The sequence below is a fragment of the Spea bombifrons genome, chromosome 7, assembly GCF_027358695.1.
Source record: "Spea bombifrons isolate aSpeBom1 chromosome 7, aSpeBom1.2.pri, whole genome shotgun sequence".
Taxonomy (NCBI): domain Eukaryota; kingdom Metazoa; phylum Chordata; class Amphibia; order Anura; family Pelobatidae; genus Spea; species Spea bombifrons.
In genome coordinates this window covers 35,132,270-35,151,864 of record NC_071093.1, presented here as the reverse complement: position 1 = coordinate 35,151,864, position 19,595 = coordinate 35,132,270, and the positions used below count along the sequence as shown (strand labels likewise).

Sequence of the window (19,595 nt, the reverse complement as noted above, 5' to 3'; positions counted from 1 at the left end):
ACGGCGTTGTGAGTAACACCGGCTCCGGCACACAGATTGAAAGCCGGGAGCGGAAACGCCGCTTGAACGGCAGGTAACGAGCGAGTGAGTTATCCGAGGCATTTTACGTGTGTTCGGCGGGTGTTGTGTCCGCTCATTAACGTAACGGTGTTTGCTTCTTGCTGTTGGAATACATGATAAAATGGTTTCGGTGATTGGAGAAGGCGGGCGGGCGGATGTTGCGGGGTTACAAAGGAATGTGCGACCCGTATGAGAGGCGTATTTGACCGGCACCTAACATGTTAACTTGCATAGGTGACGGTGGTCGGTAAATGCCCGGGAATGTAAGGGAATTTTTTAATTGTTTTAAATGGGGGTGTGTTGGCACTTCCTGTAATAATTGGCATACCTGCCCCTATTGTGGTACAGGAAGGGCACGTGCCAGTGCCTAGGTGGGTTACCTGGCAGGAAATGAAGTGTTACTATGGAAACTGGGAGAAAGTGTAGTTTGTGGCTGGATTACACCTTGTATTGTGAGTGTTGCTGTCCCTTTGAAGTTACAGTGATGTCATTAAGGATTTTTTTATAGTACTATCAATATACTCTAACATTAAGTTATCAATGGACTCCCCTAGGAACTTTCCTTGAGAATATTAACTCTTTAATAGTCCATCACAAAGCTTCTGTTGGTATGATGCCTCAGAAACGTCGCAGGGAAACAATATAAGAAGGTTAATGAGCAGAACCTTGGATGTGTGGAAAGCTTTGCGCAAGATTTGGCTGACCATTTTATTATGTCTTCACTGAACGTCGTCTTGTTTTTCTTCTAGCTTTGTACGAAGTGCCTCAAGGACAAGTGGATATGAATTGTTCTCTTGTTCTGGCATTGTACTAATATCAGCTTGCGTCATAGAGCAGAAGACTTTCCAAAGAATCTTCCCAAATAATAATTATTAAAAAAACAAGAACTAACAGACTAAGACAAACCGATACATTAGGTAGGGAGGTGAAGATACAGTGTGCGCTGCATTCAAGGCCCCGCAGGCTTCTATTAATAAAGTAATTATCATGCAAAATGTCTGTTTAAGGGTTAACAAGGCATCTTGCATGAAAAAAAGAAAATGTATTTTTTTCTTAGGCCATGTCCATACCTGGGAACTGTCTGGGTTTGGCCCAGAGAACTCCGGGAGAAGCTCGACTTCTCCGGGTCAACAAATCCTCCTGATTGCAGGGTCCCAGTGGCCGACTCCCTGCCCGTTTCCCATTTAAATGGGACTATTCCCAGCAATGTCAGTGGGCAGTCCTGGCCCCGCCTCCGCAAGGATAGGCTCCAGGTAGCCGGGGCCCATAAGTTCCCAGCTATTGCCATATCCTGCCATAAATGTTATCTGGAATCCTGGCCAGACCCCATCATAAAGTCAGTGGAACATGAAGAGCACCCAAGCAGGGCATCTTCAATGAATGCCAAATGTCCTGTCCTGCGTGCCATAAAACCTTACTGGGGACCCAGCACTCGGTAATGCCAAGTCTATAGGTGGATAGATGGATAATGATGTGTACAAGACATTGGCATTACAAGTAACCTACAGCTGGGAGAACAGATCTTTATACTGTGTTTGTACTGTATGTATATGGTTGATTAACAATGCTCAAGACCCTTTTATTATACCCTTAATTATTTGATATGAAAAGATGGATCTTACCGTTTACCGAGGTACCTGTATGGTAAGCTCTGCTAAATCCTAAGTAATAAGGTGTTACCAATTGGAATTAAAGGATGGACTGCATCATAATATCTGATTGTGAGAAGCATGAAGTGTGACAATGTATCTGAAGATTTGTTTGCGTTACAAATAAGGTGCAGCTTGTATTTTATAATCTCAAATATTCACAAGCCATAAGGGTGAGTTGGATACTAAAGGAAATCCCCTTGTTGGTTTAACTGTTAAAATTGGTTACCGGGTAGTAACGAGGGAGTGTGCATCACGTGAAATGTATTGCGTTGACCTTTTAAACACATTGTGAACTTTAACCATTTTAGAAAAAAAAAATAAGATGAACAAAAGTTCTGTATTAAGCAACCTCCTTAGTTATGTGACCATCACAGTGAGCTGGAATTCTCCTTCCCTTTCAGACGCTGCGGGACTTTGTGAAGCGGCATAGTGGTTAACATGTCTTATGTTGTGAGTGACAGACTCACCAGGCAGGAGGACATAAAGAAGGGACTTCAATTTATTCAGTAAGTCGGTTTAAGTTATGATGTCATTAATCTGCGTACCAGAGTTTATTCACTAAACAGTAAATTATGAGATGGAATATTTCATATTGCCCGGGTTGGTATAGATATTGGGGGTTGGCACTTCACAATGTACAAAAGCTAACTTCTGCAGCTCACTATTTAGTGAATAAATCCTCTGGCTCACACGTTTTCTCCAGACAGTTCACACTACTTAGCGCTATGATGTTAGAGGGAACTTCATGCACTTCCAATTATTGTCTTTAATAACAATAAATCCAAGCTGTTTCCAGCAGCTGCTGTGATGACATCTAATGGAACTTTCTCATTTAAATGAATGCATCTATTGTATTGGAAGTCACATGTTCATTATATCTTACTAAAGAATGAGCATGGGCTAGATCCTAATTTTTTTTGTCATATGAACTTGAGTAAATCTACTTTTGGGATGAAAGACAAAAATATAAATTGCAAAAAACAATTAGTTTTCATAAATGATTCATGAGACATATCCCCACTTAGGATGTGGTTTAAGTTAGAACCAGAACTCGCTGTGGTCATCGGCCACGTTCTGCACCTGCTGAGTTAGTTCGCTGGAGAGCTGGTTAGATGAGCGGAGTTCAAGCCGTGCATAAAATAAAAATTTTCTACAGCGTTTTTGCTGTTTTGAGAAACATCGGTAGGTATGTTTTTAGAAGTAAATCATAAAATGGGAGTTGTGTCCAACTGTTTGGGGTAAACATTGAACGATTTCTTGCAAGCTTGATTTAGTAACCATGCATATATGTTTTAGGTCTTCTCTGCCATTCTTTGGAACAGACAACGAATATGAGGTACTTCAGTTTTTAAGCGTGCTCTAGTCTCTGCCTATGGCTTGTTTTCTGTTAATTGTATATTTTGTTTACCTCAACTTTGTCTATCCTTAGGTTTTCTTGCAAAGACTCATTAGAAACCTGTACAATGAAGGGAATGACTTGTTCAGAGAAAGCCGCGCAAATGACTCCATTAACCAGTATTCCGAGGCACTGAGTGTCGCCGAATATGCTTCTTCAGAAGATATTTCCATCCCCGATGACGTGTTGGAAAAAGTGTATGCAAACCGGGCAGCATCTTACTCCAAAATGGTATTTAAGTTTTATCTCTGCATTTATGTAATGATCGTAACATCCATTTCTCAGGAGCTTGGCAGTCCCTGTTATATCACTCCTTCTCTTTGGCTCTGGTAACCTTTGTATGGGTGATGTGAGGACATTAAGAAGAAATAAGGACAGTAAATTAAGCTTTTGTTTCCGCCTTTTGGACTCTTTATCATAGCTAATGTAGTTGTATTATTTCAGGCAGAAGTGGGAAGAAGAGAACCTAACAAAGCATAGAGTCTATAGAAACCCTGTGCTTTCCTAGCTTCCTAGCATTAAAACGACCATGTGCTACACTAGCATTGTATATGAGACGCTTGGGATTCATTGGCTGTCCAATTTAGTACAAGTTAACATTTTGTAACATTAAGGTTTAATGTCATTTTATTGAATTAATCTATCGCCAATACGGTAACATGATGATCATTCTCCTTTGGCCTGTTTGCAACAAATGTTTAATTTACCAAACTTACCTATGCATCATCAAGGGCCAGCCCTGGAGGGTTTATTGTAGTGGGAACTTGCTAGCATTTGCTCTCATTGCACACGGTAAATCAATAACATAAAATGCTTCAACCCACAATCTAGTCAGTACACATTAGATAGAAAGACCTTTAATAATTGCTACTGTTACTGTTCTTTGGGACGCCTGAAAGCTGAACTTTATAAATCTGTTTCAATTTGTGACATCACCGCCAAGTTAAAAGTTACTTTAATGTGTAGGGTAACTTTGTACTTAATAAAGATTTATTTTAGGAAGCCGTTCTCCTCAAAAGCAGATTGTTGCATCTATTTTTTCTTAATCCTGTTACTTTGTCCTAGGGCCTTCATGAGAATGCCTTAAAAGATTGTGAATCCGCCATAAACTTGAATGAGGACAACCTCAGAGTGCTATATCGCAAATCCAAAGCGCTATACATGTTGGAAAGATACAAGGAAGCGTATGACTCTGTGGCCAGGTGCTCCCTGACTGCTCCACAGGTGATTTTTCTGTTTCTGGTCATGGGTCTCCTCTGTATATATGAGTGGACATCACCAGTTTTCCGAACAGTGGGCTGTTAGGCTCATTTCTCATAAAAGATGAAGTTTAGATTACAATAAACATTTTATGATTGTGTAATAAAGAAAATGCAGAATGTTCACGCAAACAACTTTCTACAGAGTGTAAGCAAAAAAAATCATGAATTTGTGTTCATTCACCAAATATCACTTTCATAATTCCATGCTGTGTAAAGGGTAGCTCGTTATACACATGCAACAACTACGTCGTAAAAAAACAATATAAAGCTTAGCAGGACCCTAATAAATGTTTTTTTTTTAACTATGTATAACTGTTTACAACATTTGTTGCACTGGAAGTAAGTCAGTAATTCTTTGCCTTCATAGGATGAAAGTGTTGTGAAGCTAACTCAAGATCTCGCTAAGAAGTTGAAGCTAAAAATCAGAAAAGCATATGTCCGATGCCAGGTATACACTGTGATTACCAAGCTTACATCAGGATTTGACACGTTTTTTATGTTTTGGGTTTTTTTTTTAATTTATTTTTTATTGTTTTATCTATTCCAGCCAGATCAAGAAAAGCCTAGCGTGGATGGCACAGAGAAGGTATGGTAATTTTATATATCCACAGTTCACAACCTTCAAAAGCGAAGAGTTCAGCTAACAGCTGGGAAAAAGTTAACGGCTAAAAGTTATGTCTGGTTCTCAGAGATTATGATGTGTTGGCCTGTGGGTCTCTGTTAATGTTAGTAGTGACTTCATATGTTTCCCTTCCCTGTTTAAATAATATACAAAAGGCTTACCAATATTACCGATGGCCATGAACCGTCCATTCCAGCATATTGACTAGTGACTTCTGTTTGTGTTTGATGCTTATTGAGTTTTTTTTCCACTGCTGTCAGGGGAATTTTAATAATAATAATAGATAATAATAGTCGTCCTTTTTGACATGCTTTTACTAGCATCTAATGATTATGAAAGATAATTGGATTAGCTTTTCCTATACCGCTTTGTTTTTAACTCCTAAGGTTAAACTAGGATTTTAGTAATGATTTTCACACAAAAAAAGTAAGGATAAAAATTATTTCCTTGTCCCTTGAAATGTTTTGTCTGATTTTAGTACAGAAAAATTGGACAGTAAATGGTGAGTGTCATAATCAAGAACCCTTTTACCTTTTTCATTTGTACTTCCAGGTGTCAGAAAGTTTGGCAGAGCAAATTGAGCCAGGTTAGTATCTTGGGAGGTGTTCAGGAATGTTTTGTTTAGCTATTATGTTTCTTCTGTGTTATTTTGTCCCTTATTTTTACTTCTGACCTAACAAAAGTATCCAAATAAATTAAAGTGTGACAAATATGCAAGAATAGAAGAAATCTGGATGGCGGGAATACTTTTTCACAGCATTGTTCTTTAAACTGATGTCCCTAAATAAAAGTAATACTGCTTAATTCTACAAAGATGTGACCCCTGAAATTCAGTAAGACAAACCTCTCAAGGCTCTTATCTGTTAGAATGTAATGTGTACATGAGAAAATGTAATATGTTAATTATAAGAGTCATATAGAGGGAGGCTCTCGCCATAAACAGTGCTGGCGTAATTGCAAGCAAAATTATATAACAAGAAAAAAATGGATTTATGTTAAGTCAATACTTGTTGCATAATAGTTTGTGCAGTTAAAATAAGTTCTCTATTGTGATATTTTGGTAATGTTTAAAAAGTGCAGTAACAACAACCTTTTGTGTGCCTGTTCCTTGGGGCAATGGTAATGTAGACTATTACGCTAAGTATTTTAACAATACTGTTCTCTCTTACAAATGCTTTTTTCTTTCCCAGACTTGCCTGAAATCAGTTCTGAGTCTCCTTTGTCGTCCTTTCAAACGCTGAGTGTTGCTACGAACTCTGTAAATGACCTGGATTCCGTTCCAGTCTCTTCTCCCTCTCCCGATGTTATCTCTATGGCTGAAGCAATGACTTTTCCATCTGCGCTTGTCAGTAATGGGTGCTCTGCTTCCTTTCCAACTTCCTACTTGCGCGATGGAGAAGTAATCGGAGAGGAGCTGGATCACATCCTTGATTCTGTGCCAGATTCTAACCTAAACATGGTGAGATCAATGCCTTCTGCTAAAACTCTATATCCCCTGCACGTTTTTCCTAATGCATAAATGTAAATCTGCGGTTAAATGTACTCCGTATCGAATTTTCATGCATATTTACTAAATTGTCATTCTGGAAAAGGAGCAGGAACGCAATTCCTTGCTGACTATATGAATTTGGGCTAATAAATTGAAGCTGGAGGTTTTTTTGGCAGATAAGTAAGCAAGTACATGTTGTCTGGGTCATCATTGCTGGTTTCCCTCTATGTAAGCTGGTGCTCAGCTGCTTCCCACTGGTCTGGGGGTCCGTGAAATCACCCACCATCTTCAACTCTTTTGTAAGCAGTGAAACACCACTGAAAACTAAGACTTGGTTCAGTAGATCTATTATTGTCCAAAATCCACAACTTATTGCATTCAAATGTTATCAGCAAGACCTATAGGATTAGCATGCAACACAGTTAATTGCCTACTTTTATTCTATCTGGTCACCGGAATCCCTTCTTATGTTCTTTACCAGAATGGGGGGTGGGGTACATTGTTCCATACAGTCTTGGTAATACGCATATATACCACATAAAGAGTAGGATACCTGCCTCCAATAAACTGCACTACTGTGTGTATGCTAGTTCTGCTGACTTTATTTCAATCTCTCCTTTTAGATGAAGTGAAATCACTAAATAACGTAGACTGTTATACCTGTTATTAATTTTTTTGGGGATATTAACTGTATGTGTTCCTTGTTCTTTTTCAGTCTATTACGACATTACCAGAGTCTTTATCTACCACTTTAGGAAGTTTTCCTACTAATTTGGTAGAGTCCATACGACTTCACAACTATTCATTTTCTGATATGTACTCCCAGCCGCTGACGGCAGCATTCAATAGCTTTCCGCTAAAGTCTTCTGTGGACTCTCATGGAGGTAATCTTAAATATCTCTGTCCCTCCCTGAACTTGAATTATTATTTTTGAGGAATGCTTTGTATTTGAGCTTAAATGGGTGGATGGTGTCACAGCAGAAGATCATTGTGGCTGTTACACAGATTATATTTTTTTATAAAACTGTCAGGAGGGGTATTTCTTTGTGTTGAAACCTGACATGGCTCAAATTATATGAAAATTTAGCGAGTGAATTAATTACAGGGTAACCTCATTGGTAGTAATTTAGAAAGCAGTAGTATCTGTTGTAATTTGATTACAGTCACAAATCCGTCCATCTATTCCAAAGTAACATGTGCAAACAACATATACCGTTGGGTCCCCTATCTGCAATTTCTAAAACTGATTCTTTTCTGTAGTGTAGTCGGCAGCTACCCCCGGAAATGTTTTGCATGTTACTTATGTTAAAGAGGAAAGCCTTACACGTACAGCTAAATGATCTATTGTGAGATCAGTCGGGCAACACACAAGATCCCTGGTAATATGCAGGGATTGGTAAAATCCCCAATAAACCCAGTGACTGTCCTAAATCCCATGTTTGTCCGGTGTTTTTCTGATGAGCGAGTCATGAAATCCGACCTTAGCTGAGGCGAGAGAGTAATGCAGATCCCTGAATGTTTTAGGTCCCATTTACTTAAGTCCCAAATTTGGATCAGTATGTTTCTGGCATTGGTTTAGTGACGTCCCAACTCCTTTGAAATGGCTCAACATTCAACCAAGTTTTTGTCAGGCGTTCAGTAATGTTCAGCATGGGACCCTGTGTACCACTATCTGTGTACCACTATCTGATTGCAAAGGTTAACATTTATTTAGATTGACATTGGACAGGGTTTGGCTCTAATAATGTGTGATTATTTACTGAGCTTTTCATATGATTATATTTGTAAAATATATATATTTTTTTATAGTGGGTATGTTAAATCCTTTTACTGAACATTAAAACAAAACACAATTCTTTTCTATTAGCCATTGCGATTGTGTAACCTCTTTACTGACAGTGTATTTTTCCTTTTAATGTTATTTCAAAGTGTCTTTAGGTCACCAAAATGGAGCATCTAATGCTGCTTTTATGAATTCCTCCAAATTTCCAGTAAGTATGACAACATTCTTTTAACTACTCAACATGTAAAAGTAGCTTTTCCATAAGGTAAACGGTATCAATATGTAACAACTGAGAGCTAGATGTATCACATGATGCATATTTAAGCGGTACTTCGTTCTTGTCGTTAAAAAAATAAAAAAATAAAAAAGGTTTAATCCTTGTCTTACTTAAGGGCACTACTGTTGACATAACCACTATTTCTACAGTAATTAGCAAGACTGGACACTTCCATACATATTATGCAATAATGCTTAACGTATGTTTTTGGGGGGTTTTTTTGTCATTCATCTAGGTCCTTATGTGCTTTTTTTCACTGTTCTTCTACCCCTTTGTTCATCATGTTCTTACAAGAAAAGAAGTTATTACAACAAGCAAACGTTCTTTGCACCCACAGCAGTTAACCTCTTCTCTTCCACATACCTTCTCCTTCATTTCCTTTCTGACCTTTTTTTTTTATTTTATTAAGTTAAGACTTCATTTAGAAACTAAGCTCCCCCTCCACTCAGCCCAAGTATCTTATCCTTAATTCCTCTTTTCTCATCTAACCAATTAACGCTAAGAGAACTTATCTCATTCTACAGCTATCATTCTCCCCGATCAGCTGATTTAAAACTCTTGTGTTAATCCAAGCACTGGAGTTATACAGGCTGCAGTTTAATCAGTTTTATTTTCTTTCAGGTCCATAATTCTGCATATTTTCTTCAGCCAAACAGTCCTTCTCCATTTTCGGAGAGTCCTATTAAAGGATTAGAAGGATTTAGCAATAGTGCATTGTCGGTTTCATATTCTACTCCCGTGAAGGGTGAAAACCCGCTGGAAGGGACACATGAGTTCAGGCAGGCTTGTCAGCTATGCTTGTCCATTGCAGGTAAGCAATAATGGCTATTGGGCTGTGCCTAAAGGTTGTCCCGATTTAATACATGATCCATGCAGAAGATTAACCTCCTATATCTTGCTGTGCTGATCTGTAGTTTGTTCTTTCGGGCACATACGCAAATTGTTTCTGAATCGGGGCATTCATCAGTACTAGGAATACTGTTATAAAGCTGCATTTGGTTAGGGTGCCAACAGAGCTGTATGATGCTCTAAACATGGTGGTAGGGTTTCAAGGTACCTTTTGCTAAATCCATAGTATAGTTTGGAATGTGGTGTCTATGATGTTGGGTATGTCATAGTATAGTGGAAACCCAATGTATAAAATGCATATTGCGTAACGTATACAGTGTAGAATAGGTATCCTGTTTTTCTGGGTCTGCAAGATTATTGCTCATTGTTTAATTGAAAAGCTGAGAGCAAAAGATTGAAAAGGCATGTTCGCACTGGAGTTTTAACAACTTGGATTTCAGCTTTCCTGAAGTTGAAACATTCCTTAATTAACCAAAAACCCAGAAAACATTTAGACCAACTGAAAAACAATTGGTAGTTTTTCGATGTTAGAATTATTTTATGCCAGATTCAATAACCGTGATCTCCTTTTAACAAACTATCTCAACATTCTGTACCTTTTTGTTTTTAGGATCAAAATGCCATAGTTTCAGCATTAACTTCATTTTGGATCATAGATGCAAGAAGGACATTCTTATTGGTAGAATGAAAAATTCTGCAGATGGCCTATGGAAGAAAATAAGGCCAAGGCCAATAAAAAATCAATATTTGGGACCATTTTATATATGTAAAGGTATATTCCTTTGGCTTACATTATTCCTCTAGCTTTGAGTGCTTTCTTTGTTTCTTTTAATCTAGTTTTCAATGTATTTTACTGGAGTTTAAGGCGAGTGATGAACTGCATATAAAAAGAGCCTGCTGTCTTTTCAGGTTGCGGGGAGAACTTGTAAAATTCAACAGCATTAGATTCCCTGGTTGACTTTTTAGTAGCGGTAGAGGGCTGTTGTATTTTATCTAACATTACTTGTACTGTATCTATGGTGATGTTTGTATGGTAACTATATTACTCCATCTAATACTGTAACTTAAATCCCTTTTTAGATGTTGCTCAAGGAGTAGAGTGTAAGTATCCAGGACACTGTACCTTTGCCTACTCCCAAGAAGAAATTGATGTGTGGACGCTGGAGAGGAAGGGGATTTTTTGCCGAGATGCTCTTTTTGGTGGAGATGGCAAAGACAGTTTAACAATTCCGCATTTACTGCAGGAATACAGCGGAAGATTTGTGTTTCTTTGTGAGGTAAATTACATTTTACGTCATTCATATATGATTCATACTTTTGCAGATGGCATAACGTCATGCTCTTTCACACTTCTGTATCCCTGTCTTCTTTGCTGCAGGTCTGCTTCTTCTCTTGCCTCTTCCTCTTTATTCATCTTCTTCTCCCCAGTATTGGCTCCATTGGCCAGGGATTCTGGAGCACATCCTCAAAAGAGGGGATTCTTATTTTCTAAATTACATTTGTCATAGTATTGAACTGATTCTAAATGATGTGTATTTATTACAAAACCTCTTTTGTACCGCAGAAATGTTTTGATCACAAGCCCAGAATTATTAGCAAGGAAAGTAAGGACTCTTCATTGTACTGTTCACATCCTCTCTTAAGGCATGACTTTGAAGATAACAAGTAAGTCTGGCCGAGCTGAATATGAATAGTGAGTGATTACTACCGTATTAGTGAATAACTCATAACTGTGTGATGTATGCGGTCACCACAACAGGCAACACACAGCTGCGTTTGGTCTCTGTAGACATGTTTTCTCGTTGATACTGTAGCTTTTCCTCTTTGCATCTTGTTTCAGCTTTGTGTAGCTTTGTGTATTGCTGTAACTTGGGTGAGGCAGCACCTTTTTAATTTAACATACCTGTTTATAGACCCCTATAGGACGTCCCACCAACCTTGTCCTGTTTGTGAGGAGCAAAAAAAGCATTTTCATTTTTCAAACTCAGTTGAGGGCACCCTATGTGTCATTGTGTATGTGGCTTATTTATTTTGGCAGTAGGGTGTCTGGCATTGTGTGCTAAGTAGGTTTTGGCTCCACTTGTGTGCCAATCATTAATCAGACTAGAATATTCTTCACAGGACACTGACTTGTATTTGCAAGTTTTATTTTTCTCTGCCGCTCTTGTATCATTATTGAAGCAATGAATCAAATGGTTTCCTTTACCGATCCCTAAAATACTTCTGGCCATGATTTTACCTTAAATAAACTTTTTTGTGAAATTAAGGGCAGGGTGTGAACTGGAAGTTAACACGCAATCGCTTTCAGACTGAGGTACTTTGTCTCCCCTTCTGTAGTGTTGACAGTTTGTTGTTACACTATAGGAGGTTTACATTAGCTTTTGGAATGTTATTTCCTATAAAATGCTTTTTATATCTACATACATATCTTGTTTTTTTTAGGTGTCTTGTTCACATTTTTACCGAGAGCACAGTAAAATATTACAAGATACGTCCTTTCAGCCCGGGTTTTGAGTTGGATTTGTGCCGGCACGAGGTCCGCTATGGCTGTTTGAGAGAAGATGACTGCTCTTTTGCTCACAGCTTGGTGGAGCTCCGGGTGTGGGTGATGCAAAAAGAGACCGGTAAATAGCTGCGACCAACCCCTACTGTTTATGCAGTTCTTTAATTTGTTACGTACAAAGTACCATAATAGTGACTTAGCATTCTGTTTTATTTGATTTGTAGTTGTTGTTTTTCCCGTAACACAAAATGTATGTAGTCCATGGACCAAAAGCTGCTGTTGTACAAAAAAATATTAAGCAGATTTAATGGACTCTTTATTGGGTGCCTGCATTAACCCCACTAAGACTATTGGTCTGGTTATATGGATCTCTCAAAAGCTTCCACCATTAACGGACACACTTGCAAATTAAATTCTCATTTTAAGCTCTACAATGTTATGATCTATACATTTGGGGGAGGCCGTCACTTCTATTTATTCACATCAGGGATTCCCTACCCAGTTCTGCAAGAAAATGTAATTACTTTATAGAGTTAGATTATATGGCCACATATAACCACTGCTTTTACGTTACAAGTAAGCTGTCTTTCCATCCAGGTATGTCTCTTGATACCCTTGTACAGGAGTCTACGAACTTCTCAGGTGTGGAGTCGGGTGCCCTTGGTTCCCAGGTATTTGTATATGTAACTTCTCACCGATTTGGAAATTGTGATACATTAAGCTCGAGTGCACACACTATGGTACCTAAAATTCCATCTATGAAATGCAGAGCCGCTCTTCAGTTTAAAGTTGATATTTTAACCTTTTTATCGTACGTACTACCTTTTACTTACCGAAAATTAATAATAAATCAATCATCCAAGTATTCTAAACTAAATGTGATTTCTCTGGGGCTGATATAATGGGATCATACTTTCTCCGTTCTGAGCTTCAGTGCTTTTTACATGTATTCATTAGAGTTGACTGAATCTCATCTCATTTAAATAGTATATAAATTAATATATAAAATCTTCTGGATTTTTTTTTCCAGTTTTTGCCTGTGTAGATTTAAGGATGTGATTAAATACATTTGAACTGAATATTTAAATATAAAACATGGTCCCTTATGTAATAAGCTAAATTTGTATAGTGCTTATTTTTATAATTTTCTTATAAATTCAACATTTTTCTGCATGATATTGTTTTAAGTTTTTCAATTATTTTACCGTTAATTTTACCATGAATATGAAAAGTGAATACAAAGTAAACTGAATGAATCTAATAGAAAAAACAGTAAACATACTGTTACGTCCAAACGTATAAAAAAAACAGTAGAATTATTTCCATATCTGTTCCAAATCACGCTCATTCCGCCCAGATTAAAGTCATTGTTTCCAGACTGTACATTGCCAATGGTTTTGTAAAAGTCAGTGTGTGAGTATTGACCCTGTCAACTTGTTTTAAGATACCCAACATACCCAATAATCATCGATTTCCAAACTTCAAGATTAAGTTTGTTTGCGGACAGTGCTGGAGGAACGGTCAAGTGATCGAGGCAGACAAAAACAGAAAATATTGTAGTGCAAAAGCAAGACATCAGTGAGTAACAAAAAAAGCCTTAGAATATCAGTAAAAGCTATAAAATTCAACAGATTGTGTTTTTTTTTGTGTGCTGTTACCCACAAATTAACTCTATGCTTTTAGATGGACCAAAGACCGCCAGGTAGTTTTAGTCATGTCCAATGAACGCAAAAAGTGGATATCTATCAGACCTTTCCCAACAAAGAAACCTGTACCCCTTCAGTTTGAGGTATGGAGATTTTCCCCCCTATCCCCCAAAACAAATTCCAGGATGGACAACTTTTTCAGAGTGTGCTTACGTTATATTCTTACCTGCAGATGTGCAATCATATTGTGACCGGGAAAAAATGTCAATATATAGGAAACTGCTCCTTTGCCCATAGCCCAGAAGAGAGAGAAATCTGGACTTATATGAAAGATTGCGGCAGTAAGTGAAACATTTGGTTATGGAAGATTTCTTGTTGAATAGTTTTGTTCATAAATAAAAATGTATATTTTTGTTTTGTTCATTGGGAAGCAGCGCATAAATCCTTGTAGATACACAGAAAATGATTTTAGGAAATGGTTGTAATGCTGGAAAAGACATTGCCGGTTAAAAGCCTTCTATGTATTGTAATTGGATGTATTGGGTTGTATGATAGAGAACAGGTGGAGTAAATCATTCTTGAAGGAGGAGATCTGATAGGTGGATTAGAATTATCTAATATTTCAAAATGTTACTTTATCAATAAGAAAGGATTGGTATCTTTTCCATTCACCACATCGGTAGATATCTATGCTATATATGTAGAGGGAAGGGTGAAACCGATAGTTTGTGCTCACGTGTACTTTTCTCTGTCTAATCAGTTCAGGACATAGAACATTTGTGTGACAAGTTACTGAAAAGCAAAAAATCAGAGAAAGGCGATGGCGTCTCTGTTCAGGCCAACAAACAGATCCATCTTCCCACCGATTATGCCGAAACTACTGTAAGTAACAATATAAGTAAGGATTTTTTGTACTGTATCTGAAAAAATGGTGGACCGTATGGGCTTGTAAACTTTAGTTTTTTTACTTTTTAAGTGTCACAAACAAGAATTAGTTGGATTATACTTTCCCCTTTTAAAATGTCAATCAGCTTTTTTATTAATACCACAATCAGTGAAGAAAAAGTCTCTTTAGTCTGATTGAGATTTTACTATGGAGCCTTGAAGCTGCTCCTTAATGCACATATTTTAACCAAGAGCGCCAGCTGTCTGCGCATACCCCTGGAGAGAGCCCGCACCTACTCCCAGGATTTATACCCATTGCTGCTGGTTTCAAAAGGGATTTTTTTTAAAATATATACTGCCATTTGAATAAAATTTTAACACTGAATACCATTACTTCTATATGCACCTAATAGTAACTTTCCAGTGAGCTGTTGGGGGGGGGGGGGTGAAGATGCAAAGTTAGAGATGAAAAAGACACATAACTGTATCCCATTATTTAAATATATGATTGCTAGACAAGACTATAGATGGACTCATGACTACCCAGGATATGATGGGGAGACACCTGAAAACTAAAGTAGGGAATTCCATATGACTGGGCAGCCCTGAGAAGTCTTGTATATGAGAATTATATCCTGAGGTTTACAAGGAGCCAATGGAACATTGGCGATAGAGATGTAGCAATTGGTAAGGAAGATAAACCCAACAGCAGCAGCATCCATGACGGCCTGTACAGGACAAGAACTAAAGACTTAGTTGTAGTAGTCAAGACAGATGATGAGTGCAGGAAGATGAGCTTTAGTTGTGTCTTACCGTAGGGAGAGGCTAATAAGAAATATTTCTTAAGATGGGGACTGCCCAAAAGAGGTGAGTGTGGGGAGGCCTGTGAGGTAAGGATTATTGTATAGAATAAACTTCTTACTGCTTGGGGAAAGTACACCTAATAGAAGAAAATCCTTATTGGCAGTAGTGAAATATTGGTCAATAATAATGTATAAAAGCTCACACCGGGTGCCAGTCATGATAAGCGGGCCCGCATCAACAGTTATCTTGCGGAGCACGGTGTGCGCAAACTCACCCGTGAACAGGCGGAATCTATGGAGGCGCCGTTCTCGGCTGAGGAGCTCTCCGCGGCTCTGAAGGCCACCCAGCGGGGTAAGTGTCCGGGTCCGGACGGTCTGCCCCTGGGGTACTACCGTACGTTCTCGGCGCCCCTTTTCCCACACCTGCTTGCCGCGCTCAATGCCATCCGGGGGGGACTTCGGTTTCCCTCCCAGTCGTTGGCGGCCACGATCGCGGTCATTCCGAAGGAGGGCAAGGACCCTGGTCTGTGTCAGAGTTACCGCCCGATCTCGCTCCTCAATGCCGACTTGAAGCTTTTTGCTAAAATGCTGGCGTTGCGCCTGGGTCGGTTCCTTCCGCTGTTGGTTCACCCGGACCAGGCTGGCTTTATCCCACGGCGAGAGGCGCGTGATAATACTATTAGACTTCTCTCTGTCATCCATAAGGCGCGGGCGGAGGCGCGCCAGATTTTACTGTTATCGACCGACGCGGAGAAGGCCTTCGATAGGGTGGACTGGGGTTTTTTGGAGGCTACCCTGGAACATCTGGGTCTGGGCCCATCCATGTTGGCCTGGATTGGGGCTCTCTATTCCTCGCCTACTGCTCGCGTGCGGGTTAATGGGGCTCTCTCTCCCCCCATAGCGATAAGGAACGGGACCAGACAGGGCTGTCCCCTGTCCCCGATGCTCTTTGCGCTGTCCCTGGAGCCTTTTTTGGAGGCTGTCCGTTCGGACCCGAACATCTTGGGGTTGCGGGACGGTGATCGACATCATAAGGTGGCGGCATACGCTGATGATCTGCTGTTTATTGTAGACCGTCCCAGTATTTCACTCCCGAATATTCTTGAGGCTTTTCGCCTCTACGGCGCGCTGTCTAACCTTAAGATAAATTATTCGAAGTCCGAAATTTTAAATGTCTCCCTGCCCCCTCGGCTGGTGTCCTCGCTTATGCCTTGCTTTCCCTTCCGGTGGTGCACGGAGAAGCTTAAGTATTTAGGGATTTGGCTGACTGCCGATCCCGCGCGGCTTTATCATGTTAATTTTACACCCTTGTTAGCCGTTCTGTCTGAGGATCTGCGGCGGTGGACGCCGCTATATCTCTCCTGGATAGGCCGGGTGAATGTTGTCAAGATGAACCTTTTGCCTCGGGTGTTGTATCTGTTCCAGACGCTTCCGATTCGGATACCGCGGGACTTTTTCAAGGTTCTCCGGTCTCTGGTGTCTAGGTTTGTCTGGGGCAATAAGAGCCCTCGGCAGCGGTTTGCCCAGCTCACGAGGCCCAAATCTGCGGGCGGGCTTGCCTTGCCTGATTTTCATGCGTATTACCGCGCTGCCCACCTCCTTCGCATCTTGGAGTGGCATACCCTGGGTCCCCTAGCTAAGCCGTGGGTCGATCTGGAGATTGGGGGGATGCGGGGCCGTATATACCATGCCTTGTGGGGCCCGGGTGGCGGCCACGGCAGCATTTCCCATCCTTTTGTACTGGCGACACTGGCGGTTTGGCGGGAGGTGTGCCTGCGCGCTCGCCTGTCTACCGCGCCGTCGCCGTTGCTGCCCCTCTGCGAGAACCCGGACTTTGCTCCGGGGCGGGAGGTGGGCCGGTTGGACTTCCTCGGGGTTCCTGCCCCTGTCCGGGCCCGGGCGCTGCTGGAGGGGGGCGGGCTGCTCCCCTTGCGCTCGTTGCTGCGGGGGCGCGATCCTACGTGGTCGGAGCGCTTCACGTACCACCAACTTGGGCACTATCTCTCTACCTTGCCGCATGGGGACCGTCTCCACCGGCCCTTAACGGGCTTTGAAACCTTGTGCACGGGGGCCCGGCCACCGGAGAGGGCCATCTCCTTGCTCTATTCCTTGCTGATGACTGTGACCTCTGCGACTCGACCGTCCTTTTGTGAGACCTGGGAGACCGTCTGTGACACTCGACTCTCTGACAAGGACTGGGATAAGATATTCGTTTTCACCCACAAGAGCTCGAGGGCCACTAAGACGCAGGAGACTAACTATAAACTGTTGACACACTGGTACAGGACGCCGCAGCGTCTTCAGCGTATGTTCCCGGGTACGTCTGACAGGTGTTGGAGGTGCGGTGGGGATGTGGGCACGATGTTGCACATCTGGTGGTCCTGTCCCTTGCTGCAACCTTATTGGCGGGAGGTTCACCGGGTGATTTCGGAGTTATCAGACTCTCCCCCTCCTTTCCGTCCTCTGCCCATGCTCTTGCACCATACGTCTCACTCGATCTCTCATTACAAACGGTCGGTGGTCCGACATCTCCTTGACGCTGCTAAAAGCCTTATACCCTTACGCTGGAAACAGCCTTGCCCTCCCTCTCGTCGGGACTGGGTGGCAAGGGTGGAGGAGATCAGGAGGGTTGAGGATCTCTCCGCCTCGACCCCGAAACTTAGGGAGGCCTATATGGCCACGTGGTTTTACTGGATGTCCTCGGTTGCTGGGCACGATGTGTAGTTGCCTAGTTTCGCCCGGGGCCGCCCGGCTACTCAGCGGGCCGATGTTCGTGGCCGCGAGTTGCCCTGACTTCTTGATTTCTGTTCTCCATTGTTCCTGTGATGGGTGCTTGTAATGCTGTTTGCGTGCTGGTATACGTATCTGACTGTACTTCTGATATGTACCTTGCTATGTATTTTTGTGTTCCTCTGTTTCATGCCGCGGTTTCCCTGATTCCCCCTTGCCCTCCCTCCCCTTTTTCCTTCTGTATCCCTGCCCTATCTCCTTCCTTTATGTTTTTGAAAAATTCAATAAAAATCTGATTTTGAAAAAAAAAAAAAAAAAAAAGCTCACACCAACTTCTAACAGTAGGCATATTTAATGTTTAGGTTGATTTCCATTGCTGGCTCTGTGGCAAGAACTGCAATAGTGAACGCCAGTGGAAGATGCACATCTCTTCAGACAAGCATAAGGAAAAAGTATTCCACTCCGAGGACGATCCCAACATCTGGCAGCATCGATTCCCTACGGGGTCTTTTAGTTTATGTGAAAGGTATGTTTGCATTTGGATTGTGTTTAAGAATACTATTAAGTTTCATTTTATGTAGCAATTGGTATTTTAATGCTGTGAGATTTATTGCATGCATTGTACAGTTTATTGTGTATAAAAAAAAATAAAAAGCTTTTTCTATATAGCTACATATACCTTTTTGAGGTCTATTCCCTAAAGGGATAGCTGCGTTATAACTCCTTGACTGTATATTGTGAAGGTCCAACCCCAGTGAGCTTGTGGTGCGTGAAAAGCTTGCGTGGGTATAGATTATATAGATACATAAGTGTTGACTCGGCTTGCTAAAATCCTAATCTCTAAAATGTATGAAATTGAACTCGTATATAAAGTATATTTGCAAATCTGTCTATTATCCAGGTATGGCCTTTTAGCTATAATGAGCATTGTGTCTGAGCCGGTTGGATGCAGTTGCGCTCTATTGGCCAACAATAAGTTGTTGGAGCGCAAACGCTGCAAAGATTAAAAAGTAACATCAGTAGGCAGGACTAACCTGCTGCCGGTCTTCACAAGGACAGGCTAGACTGGCTCTAAAGACTGATGAAGATGCGATGGCTCAGAAACCTGATTTATTTTTCTCCTCTCTATTCGATTAGGTTCTTATCAAGTAGGTGCCCTGATGGAGAAAAATGCAAATTTGCCCATGGACATTCTGAACTCCTGGAATGGAACGAGAGAAGAAAAGTGCTGTGCCAGAAATTAATCAAAGCTCGCAATGATCAGCTCATTAGCCCAGACGATAACGATTTTGGAAAATATAGTTTTTTGATTAAGGATTTAAATTAAAAAAAAAAGAAAATTGATAATAAAATACTTCAGAAAGGCATTACAGTATGATTACAAATACAATAGTATTGACAAGCTCCTAACAGTGTGAAAACAGCAGTTGTGTTTGATAGAAAATAAGGCATAAAGCTGAATAAAGCTGCTGCCCGTAAGAAATACAGTATGTATACTTGTGCGGTCAAAGGCCTAACTGGCACGGTAATGAGAGAAAAAAGAGTAGCAATATTGTGATGCGTCTAATTACATCACTTTTGACAGTTATCGTCATCGATTTGGTATTTTTTTACGATAACATACTAACGAACTATACT

General features: G+C 40.7%; 1 protein-coding gene across 1 annotated transcript; it reads left to right on the top strand.

Moving 5' to 3' along the window:
- The first annotated feature begins 1,623 nt into the window (after nucleotides 1–1,623).
- Nucleotides 1,624–19,297, top strand: ZC3H7A (zinc finger CCCH-type containing 7A). The gene is made up of 22 exons (XM_053471986.1): nucleotides 1,624–2,218; nucleotides 3,009–3,048; nucleotides 3,142–3,339; nucleotides 4,174–4,332; nucleotides 4,738–4,818; nucleotides 4,918–4,956; nucleotides 5,545–5,578; nucleotides 6,183–6,451; nucleotides 7,197–7,365; nucleotides 8,411–8,472; nucleotides 9,163–9,352; nucleotides 10,001–10,162; nucleotides 10,471–10,667; nucleotides 10,955–11,055; nucleotides 11,833–12,014; nucleotides 12,491–12,564; nucleotides 13,338–13,471; nucleotides 13,577–13,682; nucleotides 13,772–13,880; nucleotides 14,300–14,421; nucleotides 18,320–18,483; nucleotides 19,095–19,297. Exons 1-22 carry the CDS (start codon nucleotides 2,151–2,153, stop codon nucleotides 19,282–19,284), a joined length of 2,850 nt encoding a protein of 949 aa, XP_053327961.1. The 5' UTR covers nucleotides 1,624–2,150; the 3' UTR covers nucleotides 19,285–19,297.
- The last annotated feature ends 298 nt before the right edge of the window (nucleotides 19,298–19,595 follow it).